The sequence below is a fragment of the Lacerta agilis genome, chromosome 13 (genome assembly GCF_009819535.1).
Source record: "Lacerta agilis isolate rLacAgi1 chromosome 13, rLacAgi1.pri, whole genome shotgun sequence".
Classification (NCBI taxonomy): domain Eukaryota; kingdom Metazoa; phylum Chordata; class Lepidosauria; order Squamata; family Lacertidae; genus Lacerta; species Lacerta agilis.
This window is the reverse complement of record NC_046324.1, coordinates 7174492-7199126: the sequence shown is the minus strand read 5'-3', so window position 1 is coordinate 7199126 and position 24635 is coordinate 7174492. Positions and strand designations below refer to the sequence as shown.

General features: G+C 44.6%; 1 protein-coding gene across 1 annotated transcript in view; it reads left to right on the top strand.

Moving 5' to 3' along the window:
* The window catches only part of HEXA (hexosaminidase subunit alpha), a 31677-nt gene that overhangs the window by 1169 nt on the left and 5873 nt on the right, over nt 1-24635 (top strand). The window contains exons 2-11 of the mRNA XM_033167488.1: nt 9228-9323; nt 10263-10328; nt 10615-10661; nt 11921-12031; nt 14053-14154; nt 16156-16288; nt 17913-18093; nt 18966-19052; nt 20407-20479; nt 22890-23070. Of these exons, the coding sequence (XP_033023379.1) occupies nt 9228-9323; nt 10263-10328; nt 10615-10661; nt 11921-12031; nt 14053-14154; nt 16156-16288; nt 17913-18093; nt 18966-19052; nt 20407-20479; nt 22890-23070 (1077 nt within the window). The remainder of the gene's footprint in view (nt 1-9227; nt 9324-10262; nt 10329-10614; nt 10662-11920; nt 12032-14052; nt 14155-16155; nt 16289-17912; nt 18094-18965; nt 19053-20406; nt 20480-22889; nt 23071-24635) is intronic.

The following is a 24635-nucleotide window of genomic DNA, read 5'->3' as shown; positions in this document are numbered from 1 at the left end:
AGTAAGCTTCATGTTCAGGTGAGGATTCGAACCTTGGTTTCCCAGGTCTTAGTCTGAGGCTCTAATCACTACCCCTCAATCGTAGAGGCAAATATGGATACCATTTTAGTGGTTTGGGGATGCAGGGCATTGCACTGACAACTGCGCAAGACGGTAGTTTGGTTTTTAACTTTGTGACCAATTAGGATAGAGGGAACCAAAAGAAGGAAGGAAATAATCATACAGAGGCTCAGTCTTTCCTGGTTCTTTTCAATCAGTTCCTCTTTCCTGCTAGCTGTTTAGATGCTGACACTGTTTTTTTGGTGGTGGTTTTTTCCCCCAAGGTTGCGTGGGAGCCGGTTGAAGTTAAACCCTTCGAAGACAGAGGTCCTCTGGCTGGGTCGGGACGACATGGGGTTGGGAGGCCAACTCCCATCTCTTGCGGGGGCCCAACTAGTGCCAGCGCCTTCCGTCAAGAGTTTGGGCGTAACCTTTGTTTTTTTTTTTATAAGATTTTATTATTTTCCAATAAAAGAAAAAGAAAACAAAATACAACATCAACACATAACATAAACATCAATAAAAACACAATCAACATTAAACATAATCAACAATAAACATAATCAACATTCAAAACAATAACAACAATAAAAACATAAAAATAACATATACAAACCTTAACCAATATCTTTCTTTGAATATTTCTTGCTTCTAACTTCTCTGTTTGGGGACTTCCCCCATTCCCTCCACTGTCTTCAAAAAAAACATATACTTCTTCAAGGTAGCTTTATATCTTGTTCAATTCACTTTTACCCAAATTTTAATATACTTAGTTTTTACTTAGTCAAATATCTCAATAACTATGTATCTTATCTTAACAACCTATCTTAACATATTTTTGACATATACATCTTTCACATAACAACAATTCCTCTTACCATTCATATCTAACACATATCTACCAAAGCCGATATTCTGTTTAATTCTGCTCAAATATTCAGTTTAACTGATTTAACTAAATAGTCTTTAAATTTTTTCCACTCCTGCGACGCCTTCCCCTCCCTCTGGTCCCGGACTCTGACGGTCAGTTCTGCGAGTTCCATGTATTCCATCATCTTCATCTGCCATTCCTCCACCGTTGGTATCTCTTCACCTTTCCATGTTCTCGCCAATAAAATTCTAGCTGCTGTTGTGGCATACATGAAAAACACTCTATCCTGACTGGGTATCTCTTCATTGGTTATGCTCAGGAGAAATGCCTCTGGTTTCTTACAAAAGGTAACTTTCATTACCTTCTTAAGCTCATTGTAAATCTTATCCCAGAAAGCGCTTACCGCTGGGCACAACCACCACATATGAAAAAAGGTACCTTTCGCATGTTTACATTTCCAACATACATCTGACATTTTAGTATTCATCTTAGCAATCTTAACTGGTGTCAAGTACCATCTATAAACCATTTTCATTATGTTTTCTCTTAAACCATGACAAGCAGTAAATTTGATACCTTTTTGCCACAATCTCTCCCAGTCATCCATCATAATATTATGTCCTACATCTTTTGCCCAATCTATCATTGAGGATTTAACCAGTTCATCTTTTGTGTGCCACTCTAGCAGAAGGTTATACATTTTGGAAAGGTTTTTGAAGTTCGATTCTATCAGTTCTGTTTCCAGTTTTGATTTTTCTACTTGAAAACCAACTTTTTTGTCCATTTTAAAAGTTTCATGAACCTGATAATAGTGCAGCCAGTCGGGGACCTGACTTTTTACTTGATCATAGCTTTTTAGCTTAAAAGAGTCCCCTTCCTGCTGCAATATGTCCATATATCTTAACCAGTTTGCAGACATATTCGGTCTCTTATATGCCTTGGCCTCCACTGGAGAGATCCATCTAGGAGTCTTTCTCTCTAACAAGTCTTTGTATCTAGTCCAAACCTGATATAGGGATTTTCTCACAATATGAGACTTAAAAGTTCTGTGGATTTTAACCTTGTCATACCAAAGGTATGCATGCCAACCAAACATATTATCATGTCCCTCCAAGTCCAACACATCAACGTTCTCTAGTTTAAACCAATCCTTTAACCAGCAAAAGGCCGCAGCTTCAAAATAAAGCTTTAAGTCCGGCAGGGCAAAGCCTCCTCTGTCTTTAGAGTCTGTTAAAATCTTGAATTTTATTCTTGGCTTTTTGCCCTGCCATATAAATTTCGATAGGTCCTTTTGCCATTTTTTAAAACAGTCTAGTTTGTCCAAAATTGGTATGGCTTGGAATAAGAACAGCATCCTTGGTAGGACATTCATTTTAACCACTGCTATTCTTCCCATTAACGACAGTTTAAGTCTTGTCCAGATCTCCATATCTTTTTTTATCTCCATCCACAATTTTTCATAATTATCCTTATACAGGTTCAAGTTCTTGTTTGTGAGATTGATACCTAGGTATTTTACAGATTTAACAAAATTGAGGCCTGTGGCTTCTTGAATTCTTTGGATCTGTTCTGCACTCAGATTTTTACCTAAAACTTTGGTTTTCTGCTTATTTAATTTAAAGCCAGCTACAAGTCCGAATTGTTCAATTAATTCCAAGGCTCTGGGGACACTGCCTTCTGGTTCTTGCAGGGATAGCATCAAATCGTCCGCGAAGGCACGTAATTTGTATTCCTTCTCTCCCACTTTAATTCCTTTTGTCTGTTTATCTTTCCGAATCATATTCAGAAGGACTTCCAGGACCGTAATAAAAAGTAAAGGGGAGATAGGGCACCCTTGTCTTGTTCCTTTCTCTACTTCGATCTCCTCCGATATCACACTGTTTACAATGACTTTTGCTCTTTGTTCTGTGTAAATGGCCTTAATGCCATTTAAGAATTTTTCTCCAACTCCCATCTTTTCCAAATTCTTTTTCATAAATGTCCAGGATACTTTGTCAAAAGCTTTCTCTGCATCAACAAACAATAGTGCTGCATCTGTGTTTATGTCTCTCTCCAGTTTTTCTAAAATGTCCACAATAATTCTCGTGTTATTACTTATTTGCCTTCCTGGCAAGAAACCTGCTTGGTCTCTATGTATATGATCTTTCAACACTCTTTTCAACCTTGTAGCCAAAACATTTGCAAAAATTTTATAATCCACATTCAAAAGGGATATTGGACGATAGTTTTTCATTAGAGTCTTATCAGTATCTGGTTTTAAAATCAGTGTGATAAAGGCTTCTTTCCACGTCTCTGGTGCCCTATCTCCTTCTAGTATTCTATTGCAAATTTCTCTTAACGGCTGTGATAGCCAGTCTTTCAATATCTTGTAATATTTTGCTGTTAATCCATCCGGTCCTGGAGCCTTCCCCAGTTGCATGTTGTTTATTGCATCTTCTATTTCTTGTGTCGTTATTGGGTGGTTGAGAATTGTTAGTTTTTCCTCTGGGACCTTTTGCAATCCATTCTTCTCCAGAAATCGGTCTATCTCTACTTCATCTATCTTCTCCTCCTTGTACAGTTGTTTATAGAATCTCTGAAAGCACCATCTGATTTCCTCCGGTTTCTCTACATTTTTTCCATTTACTACCAATTTACTGATGACATTTGCCTTTTGTCTTTTCTTTAATTGCCAAGCTAGTAGTTTTCCACATTTATTTGCAGATTCAAATGTTCTTTGTTTCATCATTTTCACTTTCCATTCGATGTCTTGATTCATGATATTCGCATATTGGGATTGCAAGTATTTGATTTCTTTTTGGATTTTAACACATCTGGGATGTCCTCTTAGTTCTTTTTCCTTTTCTTTGATTAATTTCAACAGTCTCTCCATCTCTGCACTTTGTTGTTTCTTCTTTTTTGCCTTTTCACTAATGAGGAATCCTCTCATTACCGCCTTACTTGCATCCCAGGCAATCCTTTTCTCCACATCTGAATTCCAATTAATTTGAAAATATTCTTTCATCTTTTTCGCCGCTCTTTCTACTAGCTTGGTATCTCTCATCAATGCATCATCCATTCTCCACCTGAAAGAATCCTTGGAAATCATTTTTAGGTTTACCTGCACCGGATTATGGTCTGAAAGCGTTTTAGGACCGATTTCTGCTTTTTGTAATTTTGGAGCCAATTCATTCGAGATCCAGATATAATCTATCCTCGACCATGACTTCTGAGATTCGCTGAAGTACGTTGCCTCTGTTTCTGTGGGATTTTTTAATCTCCAAGAATCTACCAAATTCAAATTGTCCACCATTTCAAAAAAAGTCTTTGGGAGTTTCCCATCATTTGTTAATTTTGTTCTTTGAGATCTGTCCATTAATGTGGAAACTGCCCCATTAAAGTCTCCAAGGCAAACTACCTTATAATCCAAATAATCCAACAGCAAATCATGAATTTTTTTGTAAAAAATCGACTTTCCATCATTTGGTGCATAAAGTCCCAGAATCAAAATTTTTTCGCCTTGTACATTAATTTCAATTGCGATGTATCTCCCTTCTTCATCTTTAAATAGCTGTCTTGGGCTATATTTCTCCTTTGCATAAATCACTACTCCTCTCTTCTTGACCTTATCCGATGATATGAACTCTTGGCCTAATTTTTTGTTCTGTAGCAATCTTCTGTGGCGCCGAACTATGTGGGTTTCCTGTAGACATATTATATCCAAATTCTTCTTTTCTATGCTGTAAAACACTCTGCGTCTCTTTGGTCTCTGATTTAATCCCCGAACATTCCAAGTCATTAACTTGAGCGCCATTTCTTTGTTTATTCCTCTCCTCCAGTTGCCTGTCCTTTCTTATCTTGTTCTGGATCTTGGCTTGGTCCTGGTGGTCCCGGCGGTGGTGGGAATACTTCTGGAAACTTGTAGAGCTGTGCTGGATCCAATGGAGTTCCTTTGAAATGTTCCAGATGCTTGTCCAAAAACTTTTGCTTATCCGCCAAGGACCTTATTCTTATCTTTTTCCCTTCAAACGTGAATGCCAGGCCTTCTGGAAATTCCCAACTGAAGGAGATTTTTCTTCTTCTTAGCTCCGTCACCAGGTCGTTATAAGGAGCTCTTTTATCTAAAAAGAATCTGGGGATATCCTTGTAAAAAATTACTTTATTCTGCTGTACCACCAGGTTGTTTCTGTAGTGTAAATCCAGAAAGTAGTCTCTGTCGTGTCTATCGTGTAGCACAATCAAACAGTCACTGACTGTTTTAGTGCTTTTCTTTCCTCTGGAACCTCTTGGTCCAAATCTGAAGGCCTTCACTATGCGTGCTGAGACGTTTACCTCTTCTAACTCCCAAAAAGTCGAGAATAGTTCCACAATATAGGCTTTCAGGTCTTCCCCCTCCAATTCTGGAAGACCCCTTATTCTTAAGTTTCCTTCTCTCTGATGTAGTTGCAGAAAAGCAAGAGACTCTTCCACAGTCCTCTGTCGTGTTCCAATATTTTCGATCTGCTCCAAATCCAAATTGTCCAATTTTTCCTCCACCTTTTTTATTTTTTCTCTGACCACTTTAATTTCCTCCGAGTCCTTTTTTAACGTGGTCACCTCCTGCCCAATTTTATTAATTTCGTCTCTGTTCTTTCTTACGTTTTCCTCAATTTGGCCAATCGATTTTTCTAACGTTTGGGTGGAGGCTTTAATATCGGCCTTAATATCCACTTGGAGCTTTTCTATTGCAGAGTTAACTGTTGTATTCACTGATGCACCAATAGCATTCACCGATTCTTGTGTTTGCTTCAACCCTTCGGTGACACTTTTCAAGCCTTCTGCAATTTCTGCCACACTTGCAGCCAGTTTCTCCATTTGTTCCTGAAGAGTTAAGGAAACAGAGCCTTTCCTTTTTTCAGAGCCAGTTCCTTTAGATCTAAGTTCCATTCCTTGTGGGCTCTGTAACTGTAATCTCAAGGTCACTCCAGTTGCTATGGTAACAATCTCAGACATTCACAGCAGAAGACCAACAGTCCCAAAAGTAAACACCAGGTGGCCTGCAGCTAGCTTTCTGAGAACAAAGAGGCTGCTGAGCCAGGAGTCCACAATAGTCCATTAATCCAACTTTTAGGCAAAGAGTTCAGATTTTTCAAAATTGTAAATTCCTTAAAGCCAAGAAGAGTCTATTTTAAATAGCCCAAGCCAGTAACTGTTTTCTCACTTGCAGTGTAACCACCAAGTCTTTAAAGTAGCTTGTATCTGGCTGTAAAAGAGTCAAAGTATCTCCACTGGTAAACAGTCACTGTAACACTAGGGTCCCAACAAAGAAAAAATGGCAACAATATATTGCAGCCCGCTACTGACCCGGAATCCTAGTCCAGAGGGGGAGCGGTGTCTTCTTTTGCCATATCAACTGTTTTTAAGTCTTTAAACAGCCTTTAAACAACTTTTAAGTAACTTTTAAAAAGTTTAGCAGAGTTCGCAAAACTTTCCCGTTAGCCGCGGCTTTGATCCTTTAGCGCTACCAAGCTCGCGCAAACAGTTCAAAGGGAACAGGCTTCCTTTTGGAGTTTCCTCTGCAAGCAGTGCTCTTTAAACTTGTAAAATAGTCCAAATTTTTAACTTACAGAGTTTCTTTGGAAGTTTCTATGTAGGAAGTGCCGGGTGCTCAGGTCTGGCGGGATCGCTGCTTTGATCCTCCGCAGGCAGCCGCTTCTTCAGTCCCGTGCTGGGGCTCCGCTCGCCCGATTCTCCCCCTTACGAGGGTAAATCAGGAGCGGAGACAGCACGTCTGGGACCCACGAAGCCGTCGGTCCACGGGACGCTCTTCCCGTGGCTTTAAGGGACCCGTGGCGCAGGCACGGAGCTCCCTATCGCCTAACGGAGGACGGAGCCATCGGACTCCCGTCCGCCATTGACTCGGCACCTAACCGGAAGTCCTCAAGAGTTTGGGCGTAACCTTTGATGCCTCTCTTTCTATGGAGGCACAGGTTGCAATCACAGCAAAGGTGGCATTTTTCCATCTCCGCCGTATTAAGCAGTTGGCCCCCTACCTCTCTCGCCCTGATCTGGCCACAGTGATCCATGCGACGGTCACCTCCAGACTTGACTATTGTAACTCGCTCTACGCAGGGCTGCCCCTAAAGCTGACCCAGAAACTCCAGCAGGTGCAGAATGCCGCGGCGAGGCTCCTTACCGGGTCTTTGCCGCGGGACCACATTCATCCAGTGCTTTACCAGCTGCACTGGCTCCCGGTGGAGTACAGGATCAGGTTTAAGCATCTTTCCGCAGGGCCTGCAAGACGGAGCTGTTCCACCTGGCCTTTGGGTTGGTTTCTGTTTAATATTTATGCTTCATCTTTTATTGGTGGGTTATTTTGAAATTGAGACCTGCAGTTTTAATTGAATTTTAAATTTGTATTTTAATCTGTTATTTTAAATTGATCGTTTTTATGTTTTTTGTTGTGATTTTAATTGATGTTAGCCGCCCTGAGCCCGGTTCTCTGGCTGGGAAGGGCGGGGTATAAATAAAATTATTATTATTATTATTATTATTATTATAAGGTTGTATGCATTTATTTCCAAAAGCTAAAGGTCACATTATTATTTATTAAATTTGTATATCGCCCTTCATTGACAAATCTCAGAGCACTTCACAACATAAAATTACAATATAAAAACAAAATACATAGTAAAAATAACAACAACAATAAACCAATAATCCACCCCCCCCAATCTCATAACAGATTTTAAAGGGCATTGGATGTCCATTGGCCTGGTTGAAGAGGAATGCTTTTACCTGGTGCCTAAAAAGTTTTAATGAAGGTGGTGCCTTTCCCGCATTATAGCTAGCTGAAAATCATCTTTTTTATTTATTAAGAATTTATAAAATTTTCCATTTAAAAACCAAAACAATACAATACAATACATGGTTAAACACTCCTTACTCCCCCCCTCCCACCGAAGGGAGCAACAAATACAAAAAACCCCTCTCACAGAGGTAACAAAATCATTTCACATTTAACCACATATTTTCCAAATCATAGCATAGAGCTGACCCTCTTCCTAGGTCAGTTGATTAAATTCCCAACATTGCTTCTTAAAATGACTTCCTCATTCCCCCCCCCTTACTGATTTCCAGATTATCACATAATTCCAGTTTTCTTTAATCTTTAAATCTAATTTAAAATCCGTCTCATCATTTTCTTTCGTTTTATTATTTCTCTACTTCCGCCTCATATTACTTCTGTGTTTTCTCATTATCTTAGCCAAAGTTTTCCATATTACTCATATTGACAAAACCCTTTACCTTGTCATACTCCTCCCTCCCTTGTGGTCCCAGATTTTGTGTTTCAAAACATCATCCATTATCGCTAGCTGAAAATCTTCTGTTAAAACTCTGTGTTTTTAGTGTTGATTCTATGCAGCCAGAAATAAGCAGCACTGAGTTAATTCCTTTGAAAATTATGCATAGGATTTCATTTGTACTCATTCTGAGAAACTCGATATTGTGGTACGAGGTGCTGCTGCTGTTCGGGATGTGTGTATGTGTAGAGGGGGGAAAAGTATCAACAGATCACGTGCATTATTTTAAAATGTACCACTACACTAATAATGCTGTTGTCCAAAATAATGCAAGTAAATTTTATTTAGTTGCATTTCTAAGACTTTTTGTCTGGCCCCCAGGACCCTCTGTAGGCAATGCCCCTCCACAGTCGCTGCTTTGCACCCTCCGTGCAACGTTGTTGGTGTGGTCTGGCCCAAATGAGTCCTTGAACTCTGGTTGTACCTCTTGCGGTAGATTGGGGTTTGTGTGTGTGTGTGTGTTTGTGTGTGTGTGTGTGTAGCAACTATCCTGGTATACAAAGGTCAATTTTATATTCTTGCTCTTCCCACATTAGCCTCTGGCCCTGCTAGAACGTGGTTTATTATTTGCCTTCTCAACAACAACCTCAGGGCAATGTACCCTAAATATAATGATCTCAGGATGTTTGAATGAGCAGCATCAAACTCCACAGACAGGAGGCTTCTTTTATTTCAAATAATAAATTGAATGGACATGAAAAAGAAGAAAAAGTGAATTAAAAACTCATAAATCTATGCCTAATACACGTTGTCTTTATTACCCTATTGCAATTCAGTTTTATGTTGTATCATCATCAATACAGTTTTTATACAATGGTCACCATATTCTCAGCCCTAACAATATTTTTCATAATATTATAGAGGGGGGGTAATAAGTGTAATCGTTGCCCAAATTCATTGACAGGTGTTTCCTGCGCTAGCAGAGATGATGATTTATCTGTGATCCTTCATTTGTTCTTTCTGTCACTTGCTCTTGCTTCAATTGTGTTTCGCAGAGAATGCCCACTCTGAGGACTCCTGTAACGAGCTTCTTGTGACTGTCACCGAGCCAGAGTGTGATGGCTACCCTTCGCTGGACTCCCCAGAGAGCTGTAAGAGAACAAAGTGTTCTAGCACCACCTCCAGAGCTGCGTGGGCTACTGTGTTTGAGCAACTGTGCTCGAGAGCTGCTTCAGTGCAGCTGGGAAGTATTGCAAGCAGGTATTGGTGGCGCTGTGGTCTAAACCAATTAGCCTCTTGCGCTTGCTGATCAGAAGGTCGGCGGTTCTAATCCACGCAATGGGAGACGCTTAAGCTGTTCTGTCCCAGCTCCTGCCAACCCAGCAGTTTAAAAGCACGCCGGTGCAAGTAGATAAATAGGTACCGCTGTAGCGGGAAGGTAAACAGGGTTTCCGACACTGTGTTCTGTTGCGCCAGAAGCGGTTTAGTCATGCTGGCCACATGGCCCGTAAAGCTGTCTGTGGACAAACGCCGGCTCCCTCGGCCTGAAAGCGAGATGAGTTGTGTAACTCTATAGTCGCCTTTGACTGGACTTTACCATCCAGGGGTCCTTTTAACTTTACCTTTTGCAGCAGGCATCGCTCACTGAATGCTGAATTAGGGTACGTTTGTTTATTTCAGAGACTGCCCTATGTACTGTAGGAAGAATAAGAGCAGGGGAGGTCAAACTGAGACCCTCCAGATATGATTGAACTTTTCATCTCCTCATCGCTGACCTCTGGCCATGTGGGCTAGGGTGAATAGGAGCTGAAGTGCCAAACACCTCAAGGGCACCAGGTTGGGGAAGACTGGCCAAATTGATGGAAGTGAGCTTTTGTTGCTGCTGCTGTTGAACATTTGGGAGTCAGGAACCCTTTCTAGGTGGCTGATAATCACAGTATAGATCCCTTATTTGCCTTCTACTGACCCCTGCTATAAACCTAGAAGAATAGTCTCATTATCTATCCAAGGTTCCCCATATACTGGTATAATTCTGAGAGAGGCTACATTTTAAGAAGTCCTAACAACTCTCTTGCTTGATGCTCTTTCAGATAAGCTGACCGTTTCAGATGAGCAGATGCTTCTGACAGCACATACTGTATGGGGAGCTCTCAGAGGTAAGGCAACTGAGCTTTCCCACGGTTCCTCTTGCTGGGTCTGTGTAAGCAGAAGGTCCATAGCTCAGGGGCTGAGCATCTGATTTTGCATGCTGCAGGTCACAGGTTCAATCCCCGGCTTCTGCAGGTAGAGAGAAAGACTCCCTGCTTGAAATCCAGGGGAGCCTCTCCCAGCTGGCTGAGCTAGATGGGCAAATGGTTTGACTCAGTAGAAGACAACTTTCTACGCGCCCATGTTTTTTTTTTAAACCGTGTGCATTTAAGTTGATCTTGCCTTGCTCCACAGGGTTGGAGACCTTCAGCCAACTCATCTGGAGAGACGATGATGGGGCGGTGAGTGAATATGGATCTTCTGTGGTTGGTGATGTTGACGTAATGCATCTGGTTGGCCACTGTGAAAACATGATGGGCCATTGGCCTCATCCAGCAGGCTCTCCTTTCCCTGCACTGGAACCACAGAACATCTGAATTACAGCCCATGGGATACTCTTCCACACCTCTACCCACAATGAGGCTCAGTAGGCCAGCTGAAAAAAATGGCTGCAGAGGCTAAGTTCAAGAATGTCCAGTTCCCGAGTCAAATGGGTTGCATTTCACTCCCACCATGCCCTCTGTGCGACGAACCTCCACTTCAGACTCTCCCCTTGTTACTAAGTGAATTTTTAATCAGGTGTTCTGGGTCAAATTACAATGCACCCCACCTGTCCCTCTGAGGTCCATCTGTTATTTCCCTTCCCTTTGATTAATAAACTGGGAATTTCTTAGTAACGGGAGTTTTCCTGTCCAGCGGCCGTGGCTGGTTATATCCTCTGCTCTGGGCTTCAGGGGTTAACCTCTCCTTTGCCTACAGTTCGGGGCCTCTCTTTATTAGATCCCCTCACTATATCAGTTGGCTAAGCCCTCTTAGCAACTCTGTGGCAATACCAGGTTTTCCGCCCGCTAGCCCCTCCTGAGGGAACTCCAAGACACAAACTATCGCCTTTCAGGTTAGTTTTGCCCTTTCCCTGAGTTCCCCTCCTCAAGAGCCTATATAACTCGCTGGACCAAAAGAACAACGATATTTTCTTGGCTCAACAACAAGAGATCTTTATTTATTACAGAGCATAACGGTTTCAGTATTGGTTCATAAGCTTAGTTTCTTAACAGCGTAGATTCCTCCTTTCAACAACATAAACACATCTTCAACAATCCTAACCTAACCTAAACCTAACCTGGCCCCACACCCTCCTTCAGTCACCACTCTCCCTCACACACACAACTCTCTAACGGCTGCTCCCTCCTTTTAAAGAGCAGAATGTCCCGCCTCCCAAAGGGGTATCTGCCACTCAAACTGGGGAGCCCATTAACTCCTAAAACACCATGGGTCTCTGAACAGCCCCTAACTTAGATCTGATTCATTACACTCTGCCAGCTGTCATCCTTTCCCTCGCTCAGGCAAGGGAATTGAGATGTGATGAGAGATGCGAGCCAACATTGGGTGGGAGGAAGCATCAGGTGGTAGTAAAAAACTGGCCTGGGCCCTGGGGAAGCTCTTTGCTATCGAAGGGTTTTGGAGACTCTCCTGACTGTCGTTCATCTTCTCCCATGCACAGTTCCGCATAAACAAGACAGATGTAGTTGACTTTCCCCGCTTTCCTCACCGAGGTCTGCTGCTTGATACGTCACGCCATTACCTGCCTTTGAGAGCAATTCTGGAGACACTGGTATGTGAATTTGTCTTGGGGCAACATGCTTTCCTCAGGGATCTTGTTGCTCCTTAGTGTTGCTAAGTCTTTCTGGGAAACCCACGAGTCTGGTTCAGATGATCATCCGAATCAGAAGTGTAGAAGCTGTGGCCCTCCAGATTTTTCTGCTCTACTGTTGACATTCATTAGTAATAATCAGAGAACCCCCTTTTGGACTTTTTTATGTAAAAAGGAAAAGGAATAAACCTATTTGAGTTGGAAGATGGGGAAAATTCTAGAGGGATGATGCGAGTTGTTGTCCAACACCCAAGCTAGAGAAACAGTGCTATAGAACCTAACCAAAGTTACTCCTGAAAAAGGCCAAGATCCACTTGCCATGATCTCTGCAGGTCTAATATAGTGCAACAGGGTCTTGCAACTCCATAGTGATCCCAATTTTAGCCTGAAGAATGAGAAGGGGTTAAAACTGGGAGGAAATGCACATGGACTGGAATGACCCCAGCATTGCAGGAAGTGGATTTTAAAAAAAAAACAGCGAAGAACCCTGCCATCTCCCTTTCGAAATCTGTTTCTGACTGCTGTGCCTGCTGCATTTATACATGTTGTGACTGGCAGCCGATTGTCTTGTGACATAGCTGCTCAGCGCCAGAGGAAAAGGTCTAGGACAAGGGTAGGCAACCTAAGGCCCGTGGGCCGGATGCGGTCCAATCGCCTTCTCAATCCGGCTTGCAGACAGTCCGGGAATCAGTGTGTTTTTACATGAGTAGAATGTGTCCTTTTATTTAAAATGCATCTCTGGGTTATTTGTGGGGCATAGGAATTCGTTCATATCCCCCTCCCCCCAAAAAAAATGGTCTGGCCCACCACATGGTCTGAGGGACGGTGGACCGGCCCACGGCTGAGAAAGGTTGCTGACCCTTGGGTCTAGGATGTTCCTTTTCTGCAATGTTTAGGTTGAATTGCACCCAGAAGTTTATATATGGCATAAAACATAAAAATGAAGGTAGGGAGGATTAACAAACGAAACGGAACCCCTGAGAGAGGTTGGGCAAAGTAAAGCCTTTTTCCTTGGTCCTGAAAAGAAAATGCAGGCTTTGCCAGGCAAACTTGCCTGCGAAGGGAATTCCAGTGATAGGGTGCCACAACTGAAAAGGCTCTGGCTTTAGCTTCCTGTTTCGCTTTGGGAGACTTAGGGGCTGGATAAAGCATAAGGTGGAGCCTCTGAAGTCCCTCTGAATAGTCTTAGTAATTGTAATAATTTATATATGAATGTCCCCTTCATGGATCACTGCCTTGTCGTGGCGAAGGGGCTTGAATTACTCAGGGAAGCTATGGACAGGTCAAGATGGACAGGTCACCTGGAGGAGGAACTGGCAACCCACTCCAGTATCCCTGCCAAGAAAACTCCATGGACAAAGACAACAGGCATATAAAAGTCAAGGAAATCGGCCCTGAGTGCTCACTAGAAGGACAGATCCTGAAGTTGAGGCTCCAGTACTTTGGCCACCTCATGAGAAGAGAAGACTCCCTGGAAAAGACCCTGATGTTGGGAAAGATGGAGGGCACAAGGAGAAGGGGATGACAGAGGATGAGATGGTTGGACAGTGTTCTCGAAGCGACTAGCATGAGTTTGGCCAAACTGTGGGAGGCAGTGAAGGATAGGCGTGCCTGGCGTGCTCTGGTCCATGGGGTCACGAAGAGTCGGACACGACTGAACGACTGAACAACAACATATATGAATGTAGACCATGTTGGAGTAGAAAGGTCGCCTTCCAGATTTCGCTGAACTCCCAGCTCCCGTTGGTCCTTGCTAGCATGCCCTTTGGTCAGGGATGATGGGTACTTTGGTAAAACACCATCTGGAGGGCTCTAGGTTCTCCCCACCCCTAGATTTGTGGGTGGGGAAAACATCCAGTGACAAACACCTCAGTTTTGGGACCCCAGGTGAGCTCTGCAGGGCTGCTTCTTGAGAAAGCCAGCCAGCAGCTGTTGCTAATCAATCTCTCAGGACTGTGTGTGCTTCTCTCCCAATTCCCTAGGATGCCATGGCCTATAACAAATTCAACGTGTTCCACTGGCACATTGTGGACGACCCATCCTTTCCATACGAGAGCATGTCATTCCCAGATCTCAGCCAAAAGGTAAGTCAGCACAAGGAGTTTTCCAAAGAATCCCTTAAGGATTTGGCAAGGGAGAGCTTTGCACATGAGCTCCCCCCCCCCCCCCGCTTCTTTTGAAACCTAATGCTTGCGTCCTTCTGGAAAACTGCAGCATATTTCCTGTCTTGTCTGGTCTTGTTTGCTCATTGGGAAACTGCCTTCCTGGGGCTGGGGCCAAGGATCGGCTTGGTCGAGCATGTGTTGAGTGACCATATCTTAGCAGGAGACCCATGGACGAGCTCCCTGGACCTGCTCCTACTCTTGTAGAAGCATGGGATCATAGCTGGTAGTCCCAACAACCTGCAGTGCAGGAATCTTATCTAAAGCATCCATGACAGATGGCCATCCAACCTCTGCCCCAAAACCGCTAATGAAGGAGAGTCCACAACCTCCCGAGTGAGACCGTTCCACTGTCAAACAGCTCTTACTGTCACACCATTGAAACAGGCTTGTCACCTGCCCTTTCCCTGGACCTGCTAAATCATGGTGGCAATCGGGAGGAGTGGTAGATGCCTCTGCCTACTTGCTTATTGGCTCTCTGCCTGACAAGCAAAGCAGGTGGTAGGGTAGGCAGAAGGTAAAGGCCAGTGTGGTGTAGTGGTTAAGAGCGGTAGACTCGTAATCTGGGGGACCGGGTTCGCGTCTCCACTCCTCCCCATGAAGCTGCTGGGTGACCTTGGACCAGTCACACTTCTCTGAAGTCTCTCAGCCCCACTCACCTCACAGAGTGTTTGTTGTGGGGGAGGAAGGGAAAGGAGAATGTTAGCTGCTTTGAGACTCCTTCGGGTAGTGAAAAGCGGGATATCAAATCCAAACTCTTCTTCTTCTTCTAAAAGACCCCTGGACAGTTAAGTCCAGTCAAAGAACAACTATGGGGTTGCGGCGCTCATCTCGCTTTCAGGCCGAGGGAGCCGGCGTTTGTCCACAGGCAGCTTTCTGGGCCATGTGGCCAGCATGACTAAACCGCTTCTGGTGCAATGGAACACTGTGACGGGAACCAGAGCACACGGAAACGCCGTTTACCTTCCCGCCGCAGCGGTGCCTATTTATCTACAGTGGTACCTCGGGTTACAGACGCTTCAGGTTACAGACTCCGCTAACCCAGAAATAATGCTTCAGGTTAAGAACTTTGCTTCAGGATAAGAACAGAAATCGTGCTCTGGCGGCGCAGTGGCAGTGGGAGGCCCCATTAGCTAAAGTAGTGCTTCAGGTTAAGAACAGTTTCAGGTTAAGAATGGACCTCCGGAATGAATTAAGTACGTAACCAGAGGTGCCACTGTACTTGCACTGGCATGCTTTCGAACTGCTAGCTCACGGGTTTGAACCGCCGACCTTCCGATCAGCAAGCCCAAGAGGCTCGGTGGTTTAGACCACAGTGCCACTGGTGTCCCTTTTTTAAAGCAGGTGGTAGCAATGAGGAAGAGGAGCAGCCAGAACAGCTGATGAAAATGGTAGTGAAGGTACAGACTCCTAGAAGGAGAGTGTCTTCCCCAAAGAGTATCCAAAGGCTGGAGTTGGCACTATGCATGTCTTTCTTCAAGCTTTTGCCCCATCTGCACTATACATTTATAGCAGTATCATACCACTTTAAACAGTATTGACCCCCCCTCTGAATCATGGGAACTGTAGTTTTTTTCAGGGTGCAGAGAATTGCTGGGAGACTCACATCTTCACAGAGCTACAGTTCCCAAAGTTCTCTGGGAAAGAGGGATTGATTGCTATACCACTCTAGGAATTGTAGCTCCAGGAGGGGATTACGGGGTCTCCTAGGAACTCTTAGCACACTTAACAAACTACATGTCCCAGGATCCTTTGGGGGGAAGCCATGACTGTTTAAAGTTGCATGATACTACTTTAAATGTGTGGTGCAGACGGACTAGGTGAGAATTTTGAATGATGCTTTTCTCTTAAGGGCTCCAGCCTAGACACAATTTTAACAAGACTTGTAGGGCAGTAAGATGTTGTGGCTTTGTGCCTTTCCAGGGAGCCTTCCACCCTGCCACCCATGTGTACACTGCCAGTGATGTGAAGACAGTGATTGAGTATGCCCGGCTGCGTGGGATCAGGGTGATTTCCGAATTTGACACTCCTGGCCATACTCTCTCGTGGGGTCCAGGTAAGGGCCAGCCTGCAGTGACCAGCTGAATGGCGTGCTTAGTGGTTCTTGGAGCCAATGTATATTCTGAGTCTAGAGTTAGGACCTGAACACAAACAAAAACCACCTGGCTGAAAGAGGTGTGCTAGATGTGTAGCTCTCTGAGCCAGGTGGTTATATGACTCTTTCAGTGTGTAAATGTTCAGACAGAGGGCCTTCTCGGTAGTGGCACCCGCCCTGTGGAATACCCTCCCAACAGATGTCAAAGAGAACAACAACTACCAGACTTTTTAGAAGGCATCTGAAGGCAGCCCTGTTTAGGAAAGCTTTTAATGTCTGATGAATTATTGTATTTTAATATTGTGTTGGAAGCCGCCCAGAGTGGCTGCGGAGGCCCAGCCAGATGGGCAGGGTATAAATAACTTTATTATTATTATTTATTAAAAGGCAAGCTGCTGAGCGGGGTGATGGTCCTTCCAAGGTGCCTTGATTTGTGTGTTTCATGCATACTTGGGAAGCAGGAAGAACTTCCTTCCATATTGCTAGAATGCTTGAATGTAGGGATAGGAAACCTGTGATTCCCCCAAATGCTGGACTCTTAATGCCCACCAGCCTTGTGCAGCGTGGCCAGTGGTCAGGTCTGATGGGAGCTGCGTATCATTGCGGTTTGACCCACTTGTTCGTCATGTAGAGCAGGGCTAAGGGATATATTTTGGCTTTGTAGATCAGCTCCTAGCCTCCCAGCTCCTAGTCTCCCAGGCCACTCACCTGTCGATCACCTGACGACACAAAAAAAGCCCTGAAGTCGGGAGTTCAGAACAGCGCTCAGAACTTCCAGAAAGGCCAGTGTGGTGCTTCAAAGCACTTGAGGCTTCAGCTTTGCCACCTGATGGGCAGTAGATCTGCTTTCCCTTGCCAATGCACAACCAAGAGTGCACTTTAAGGCTCCAGATCAAACACTGGCGACCTCACCTAGGACATTAGGTGTGAAACGGGATGGGCACGGTTTGGGGAAAACAGCCCCACGGGTCAAATTTGAACCCCTGGTGCGCCAGGTTTAGCCTGCTGTAGAACATTGAATGTTTTAGGCTGCCATCCTAACCCCATTCCTGGGAGCGTGCCCCATTGAAATCAATAGGGCTTCCTTCTGAGTATCATCAAAACAGAATCATAGAGTTGGAAGGGACCCCACTAGTCCAACCCTCTGTGACGCAGGAATATGCAGCTGGCCTATATGGGGATCAAACCCGCAACCAACTGAGCTAACGCAGGTATATAGATTCAAGTTGGTTGGTCTGACGCAGTTGAAATAAATTAAAAAATGAAAAATTTGTCCAGTGGCACCTTAGAGACCAACTAAGTTTGTTCTGGGTATAAGCTTTCGTGTGCCTGCACACTTCTTCAGATATATAGACATGGTTATGATTGGGCTGTTAGTGAATTATAACTTTCTGCCTGCTATTCTTAGCTTTACAAGTCACTCTCTATCCATTGGGTCCCTTTTGGCAAAGGGGACCAGTTCATCATCTTCCAGGGCCAGTCATGCAGAGCTTGCTTTGTTCTTTTGTTCAGTGCTCCATGTCTTTAAGCAGACTCTCTCCACTCCAACCCCACCCCTGCCATTGTTTGTCTTTTTCCATCTTAGGCATCCCAGGCTTGTTGACTCCCTGCTATGTGGGCCCAAATCCCTCCGGAAGCTACGGGCCAGTCAACCCCATCCTCAATACAACTTACCAGTTCATGGCCAAGTTTTTTGCCGAAGTTAGTTCTGTGTTTCCAGACTTCTACATTCACCTGGGAGGAGATGAGGTTGACTTCTCATGCTGGCAAGTCTTGATTTCTTGGAGGGATCTGGAGTGGGAGTGACAGGAAGGTGGGGGAGGGAGAGAAGCTGGCTAGTTTCAGTGACCTGGGATAATAGTTTTGTTGTACATGTACAGCTTTCTTGCTGTGAACCATAAGTGTCTCTTCTCTTCTCTTCTCTTCTCTTCTCCTCTCTCTCTCTCTCTCTCTCTCTCTCTCTCTCTCTCACACACACACACACACACACACACAGAGTTTTCTTGGGAGATGTTGTGAATCTTTCAAAAACTCCTCCATCCATCATCAGAATTGCTGAAACCCTGTTTGGTCCTCCCCTTTCTCCGGGGAGACCAGTAGGCATGCTCTGCCCATTGTTTTCAGGTTTCTTCCTCTCATCTGGAGTGGCTAGAATCATAGAAATACATAGTTGGAAGGGACCCCGAGGGTCATCCAGTCCAACCCCCTGCAATGCAGGAATCTCAACTAAAGCATCCATGACAGGTGGCCACCCAACCTCTGCTTAGAAACCTCCAAGGAAGGAGAGTCCACAACCTCAAAAGGGAGTCTGTTCCACTGTCAAACAACTCTTACCGCCAGAAAGTTCTTCCTGATGTTTAGTCGGAAACTCCTTTCTTGTAACTTGAAGCTTTTGGTTCGGTTCCTACCCTCCAGGGCAAATCAAAAGGGATTCTGCTAAAAGAAAAAGAAAGGGAGGATTTTACTTTGTATACTGCAATTCATTGTGATTACGTAGTAAATCACCTGATGTGTGCAGGATGGGAGGCCCATTCTTGTTTTTATTTTTGTTGACCCTCAGAGAAAGCCATCATTCAGAGTCTTTGGTTGGTGCTACCTGTTCCGTGGTTCTAATCTGGCTCCTCTACTTCCCATGCAGGAAGTCTAATCCAGAGGTCCAGGCGTTTATGCAGAAGATGGGGTTTGGCGAAGACTTTACCAAGCTGGAATCATTCTACATCCAGAGGTAAGGACCTTTGCTCCCAGTTGCCCAGGGGCTTTCACAGAGCAGGAGCTGTAGGGACTGCTTCCAGATGTTGGAAGATCACCCCGGTCTTCCAGGTGGTGCTTCTTGTACAGGTGCACCGCCACAGGTGCATGGCTTGTGCCAAAGGCTCGGCCTGGTTTCCTCTGCTTTTGGCCTCCCCAGGGAAACATTTAAAAAAAAATACTTGCAGAGATTATCAAAACTCTGATCCACCACCTCTCCAAATCTCAATATATTTACCTACAGGGAAAGTCCTTTTTGGTTTTGCCCCTTTCTTGAACTGTTTGGAGAACTGATCCAAGTTAGGTTGCAATTCTATACACACTTATCTGGGAGTAAGCCCCATTGAAGTCAGTGGGGTCTACTTCTGAGTAGCTAGGACTGGCTAGTAGCACTTGAGCCTCTTCTCTCCCCCCCCCCCCATTGCTTTGGCCTTCCGCACAGTCCCTGGAATGTAACCCCCATGTAAGCTGTGGGCTTACTGTGTAGTTCTCCAATTTGTTCAAATAAGAAACTATGGTTACCACCTTTAGAACAAACCATGGTTTGAAGTTAATATTCTGACATGTTCCTAAGCTGGCGATTACAGTTTTTCAGTTGGACCAGGTGGGCAACTTATTAATTAATTGCAGCTCGTGCAAAATAAGGAACAAAGGTGCTCTGGGACTCATTCGTATCTTGGTTTATTAACCACAGAGCCTAGGGCTTGCTGATCAGAAGGTCGGTGGTTCGAATCCCTGCGACGGGGTGAGCTCCCGTTGCTCAGTCCCAGCTCCTGCCCACCTAGCAGTCCGAAAGCGCGTCAAAGTGCAAGTAGATAAATAGGTACCGCTCCGGCGGGAAGGTAAACGGCGTTTCCGTGCGCTGCTCTGGTTCGCCAGAAGCGGCTTTGTCGTGCTGGCCACATGACCCAGAAGCTGTACGCCGGCTCCCTCGGCCAGTAACGCGAGATGAGCGCCACAACCCCAGAGTCGGACACGATTGGACCTAATGGTCTGGGGTCCCTTTACCTTTACCTATGACTATCCAAGCCAGTTCTTTGAGTTGGGAGTGCAAATGAAGGAACACAGGAAGGTACCATTGGTCCATCTAGCTCAGTGCTGTCTTACACTGACTGGAAGCAGCTCTCCAGGTTTTCAGGGAAGAACCATTCATTGCCCTACCTGCAGAAGCTGAGGATAGAAGCTGGGACCCTCTGCATGCAAAGCAGAAGCTCTTAGCCACTGAGCTATGGCCCTTCCGGGTACTTTGCCTGGAATATAGGCAAAGTAGGAATAAATGGGAAGGGTGGGGAAATGCCTCCTTTTTTCAGTAGTTCTTCTCTTTACTCCAGGCTGCTGGATATAGTCTCTTCCTACAACAAAGGCTACGTGGTATGGCAGGAAGTTTTTGATAACGGAGTGAAGGTGAGAACGCCTCTAGGTGAATTTCCAGGTGCTGTGTCCTATTCACAACTCCCCCCCCCAATATATGGATCTGCTTCTTGCATGGTGCAGCGGGAATCCTCCTTCTCCTCTCCCCCCCCCCCCGCCCTGCTCCTGCCTTCTCTTCTATGGGGCCAGCAGGGCAAAAGTTGTGGTAGCAAGATCTGGTAGCGGAGCAATTGCATGTAGGAAGAAAGTTTGCATACTGTGGATCCCTCTGCCCCTCTTCCCACCAAGTGCTGCTGAGCAAGAGTGTTGTTGAATTTGCAACCTACCCATATATTCCTGCTCACGGCGAAGTACCTGGAAGGGCCATAGCTCAGTGGTAGAGCATCCGATTGGCACGCAGAAGGTCCCAAGTTCTATCTTCAGCATCTCCAGGTGAGGAAGGGTGTAGCTTGGAGGGGTGTGTGGCCTGGGGAGGGCCCCAAGGACAAGGTAGAGGAGCCTGGAGGGCTGCATTTGACCCCTGGATCAGAGGTTCCTCATCCCTGGGCTGGGTCAAGGTTGCAGTTACGTTTCTGAGAGGCCAGAATAAGAGCCATTTTCCCATTGGCACATCCCCACCGTGCTTGCACCAAGCCTGGGCTGAGAGAATATCACAAAAAAGTGTGCTTTGGCTCTATCTAGCTGCTACTCATCTGCAGTGCTGCTTCTCTCTCCACACACACATACACCCTTTGCATTTCTGACCTGCTTTTTGTTCTGTTTAAGCACTAAGCTGTTCTGCTCTCGTTCTAAAGAGGAACTGGTTGCCACTGTCTGTCCCATTCAGGCTGTTCCTGTATTACAGGATTGCCTGACTTTTGGAACATTGAGCTTTGCATGCAGCCTGTGTGTGTTTGGTCCCTTCTTCTTGTTTTGTGTTCTCATTTTGTATTTTTCTGTGGTCTGGGATCTCTGGATGAAGGACAGTATACAAATAATAATATTTGGAATATTAGTAATAATAATAATTCATATATCTGAGCCAATCAATGCATGCATATCGGTCACATGGTACATCTGATTACGCACATGCTACTCATCTGATGAATGGTGATCCTGGGGTGTGCAAGAGGGTTCGGGTGGGGATTTAGTCAGGTTCACGGTGGTGGGGAAAGGGTTATCCCCTCTCTGGTTTCCTTATTTTTTTTTTGAATTTACTACTATTATCAATTTAATTTATGTCTTGCTTCCCATGGAACATGCCAAAGTGATTTACGATACAATAAAAACATACATAAAACACACACACACAAAAAATATCCAGTAGCACCTATAGACTTAAGTTTGTTCTGGTATAAGCTTTCGTGTGCATGCACACTTCCTCATATATGGATGGACTTCCATTTCATGCGGCTCAGTGTGGTGCCTTCCATGATTCTAGATTCAGGTAGGTAGCTGTGTTGGTCTGACGCAGTCAACATCAACAACAAAAAAATTGTCCTGTAGCACCTTATAGACCAGACACCCCCAAATCCGGACCTCGAGATGTTTTGGGACTACAATTCCCAACATCCCTGACCACTGGTCCTGCTAGCTAGGGATGATGGGAGTTGTAGTCCCAAAACATCTGGAGGGGCGAGTTTGGGGGTGCCTGTTATAGACCAACTAAGTTTGTTCTGGTATAAGAAGAAGAAGAAGAGTTTGGATTTGATATCCCGCTTTATCACTACCTGAAGGAGTCTCAAAGGGGCTAACATTCTCCTTTCCCTTCCTCCCGCACAACAAACACTCTGTGAGGTGAGTGGGGCTGAGAGACTTCAAAGAAGTGTGACTAGCCCAAGGGCACCCAGCAGCTGCATGTGGAGGAGCGGAGACGTGAACCCGGTTCCCCAGATTACGAGTCTACCACTCTTAACCACTATACCACACTGGCTTTCATGTGCATGCATACACACTTCCTCATATGAGATGCCAAATAAATATTATATTATATTATATTATATTATATTATATTATATTATATTATATTATATTATATTATATTATATTATATTATATTATATTATATTATATTATATTATATTATATTATATTATATTATATATACACACACACACAAACACACACACACACACACACACACACATATATATATATATATATATATAAGATATATAAAACAGTTGCAGATATAAAAAGCAGTTGAAACCATTGCATATAAAAAAACAATAAGAAAGAAAGTAACTCTCCAGGTTGGAACAACAACAGCACCTACATAAATTCAGTTCAAGTCCAGTGCACAGATAGCAGCTGGGATAAAGATTTCCATTCAGAATGGCTGTAATTCACGTGGCGTAACTGTGGCAGCTTCCCATGATTACACAGCTGCCCTGCTGTCTTAACTGAACTCAGGGCCTTTCCCTGGTCTCTGACGTGCTTCCCTCCCTGCTTCTCTTTTGGGCAGGTGAAGCCTGATACCCTAATACACGTGTGGAGAGAAAACGCGGGGTCATACCAAGCAGAGATGGCTCGCGTCACCAAAGCCGGCTACCGGGCTCTTCTCTCTGCCCCCTGGTATCTTAACCACATCTCTTATGGACAGGATTGGATGGCTGTTCACCAGGTGGAACCATTGGCATTTGAAGGTATGTTTTTGGTGTTGACTTTCCTGCCCCTCCTGCCATCTTGGGTGCTGTGAGGCGGAGAGGTTGTGAGTTGCCACGCCCACAGGGTGTCAGCCCTTGCATGTGAAACCCTAAATGGCTTGAGACCCAAGCACCTAAAAGAGCGCTTCCCTGAGTCTTGACCCCCTCAGGCCCTTTGATTGGCAGGGGAGGCCCTGGGTGTTGCCTTGTTGGCACAGACCTGTGACAGGGCCTTCTTGGTGGTGGCTCCCCATTTGTGGAATGCCCTCCCTGATGAGGTGCGTCTGTCTCCCTCATCGTGAACGTTCAGGAGGTAGTTAAAAGTATTCTGGTTCACCCAGGCAATTGAAATGAATGGCTGTGAGGGTTTGTGACTGTTTTTAGATGTTAATGTTTTAAAATGTTTCAGATGTCATTGTTTTAAATACATTTCCCCCCCCCCCCCCACCTGCATTGCATTGTTTTCAGATTGTTTGCTATCTTGGACTCATTTGGGAGAATGGATGGGATAGAAATCTAACAAAATAATCTGTAGCGCCGAGAACAATATGTAGGTCCCTGTCCCAACTGGTTTACAATCTAAACCTTTTACTGGGGAAACAACAGAAGAATAATAATAATAATAATAATAATAATAATAATAATAATAATAATATAGTTAGAGCTTATGTGCAATCAATAAAAAGAAGACAGTCCCTTACAATCTAAAATCAGGTTTTTAATCTAGAAGAAGGGAAGGGAAGGGGAGATGGAGGCAGAGAATATGAAAGTATTTCAATTGCACATACTTAGACTTAGTTGACAGCTAAGGTGGGGAACTTCACTGCCCGGGGGACAGATATTCATCTCCCCTCACCCAGCAGCCAATGTTGATGAGTGGAGGGGCACTTACCTGTCATTCATTTGACATCATATTGATGTCAGGTAGCTGATAGGCAGGCAATCCCATTCACCTATCAAAGTTGACCTGGGGATGAGGGGTCTGCTCAGCCAGCATGTTCCCCATCTTGGGGAACATTGAACTCTCCAAAGGGAATGCACTGGCAACACAGCTCCCAGAAGGGCTGAACACTCCCCTCCGCCGTCCTTTCTGCAAATAAGACAGAGATCCTTCTTTAGGCAAGTGATGGTTCAGGCCCCTCAGCAGGCATGGTAGAAGGAGTCAAGTTCAGGAGCCAGGCAAGAAGTTCAAAACTGGACAGAAGCAATGGAGATTTCCCAACGAGTTTCCACACCCCTCCCACCAAGCTTTTAAAGGCAAGGTGTGCTGGACTTACTCACAAGACCCTCTTGCCTCACTGGAATGCTGGGTCCATAGACGCACATCTTACACGGGGCTTTGGGTCCAAGGCTGACACGTATACACAAAATTTGCATATAGTCAAAATCACGTTACCCTAGGAGCTGCCCTTTAATAAGGCACCTGGCGAGGGGGAGACCAGAGATGGCAATCCAACAGGGTGGATTTGATATAAATCAAATTGACTTAAATCACGACTTAAACCACTAGCCAGTAAGACTTGATTTAAATCACTTTTTTTTTTTTTACAGAAAGACTCATTGTT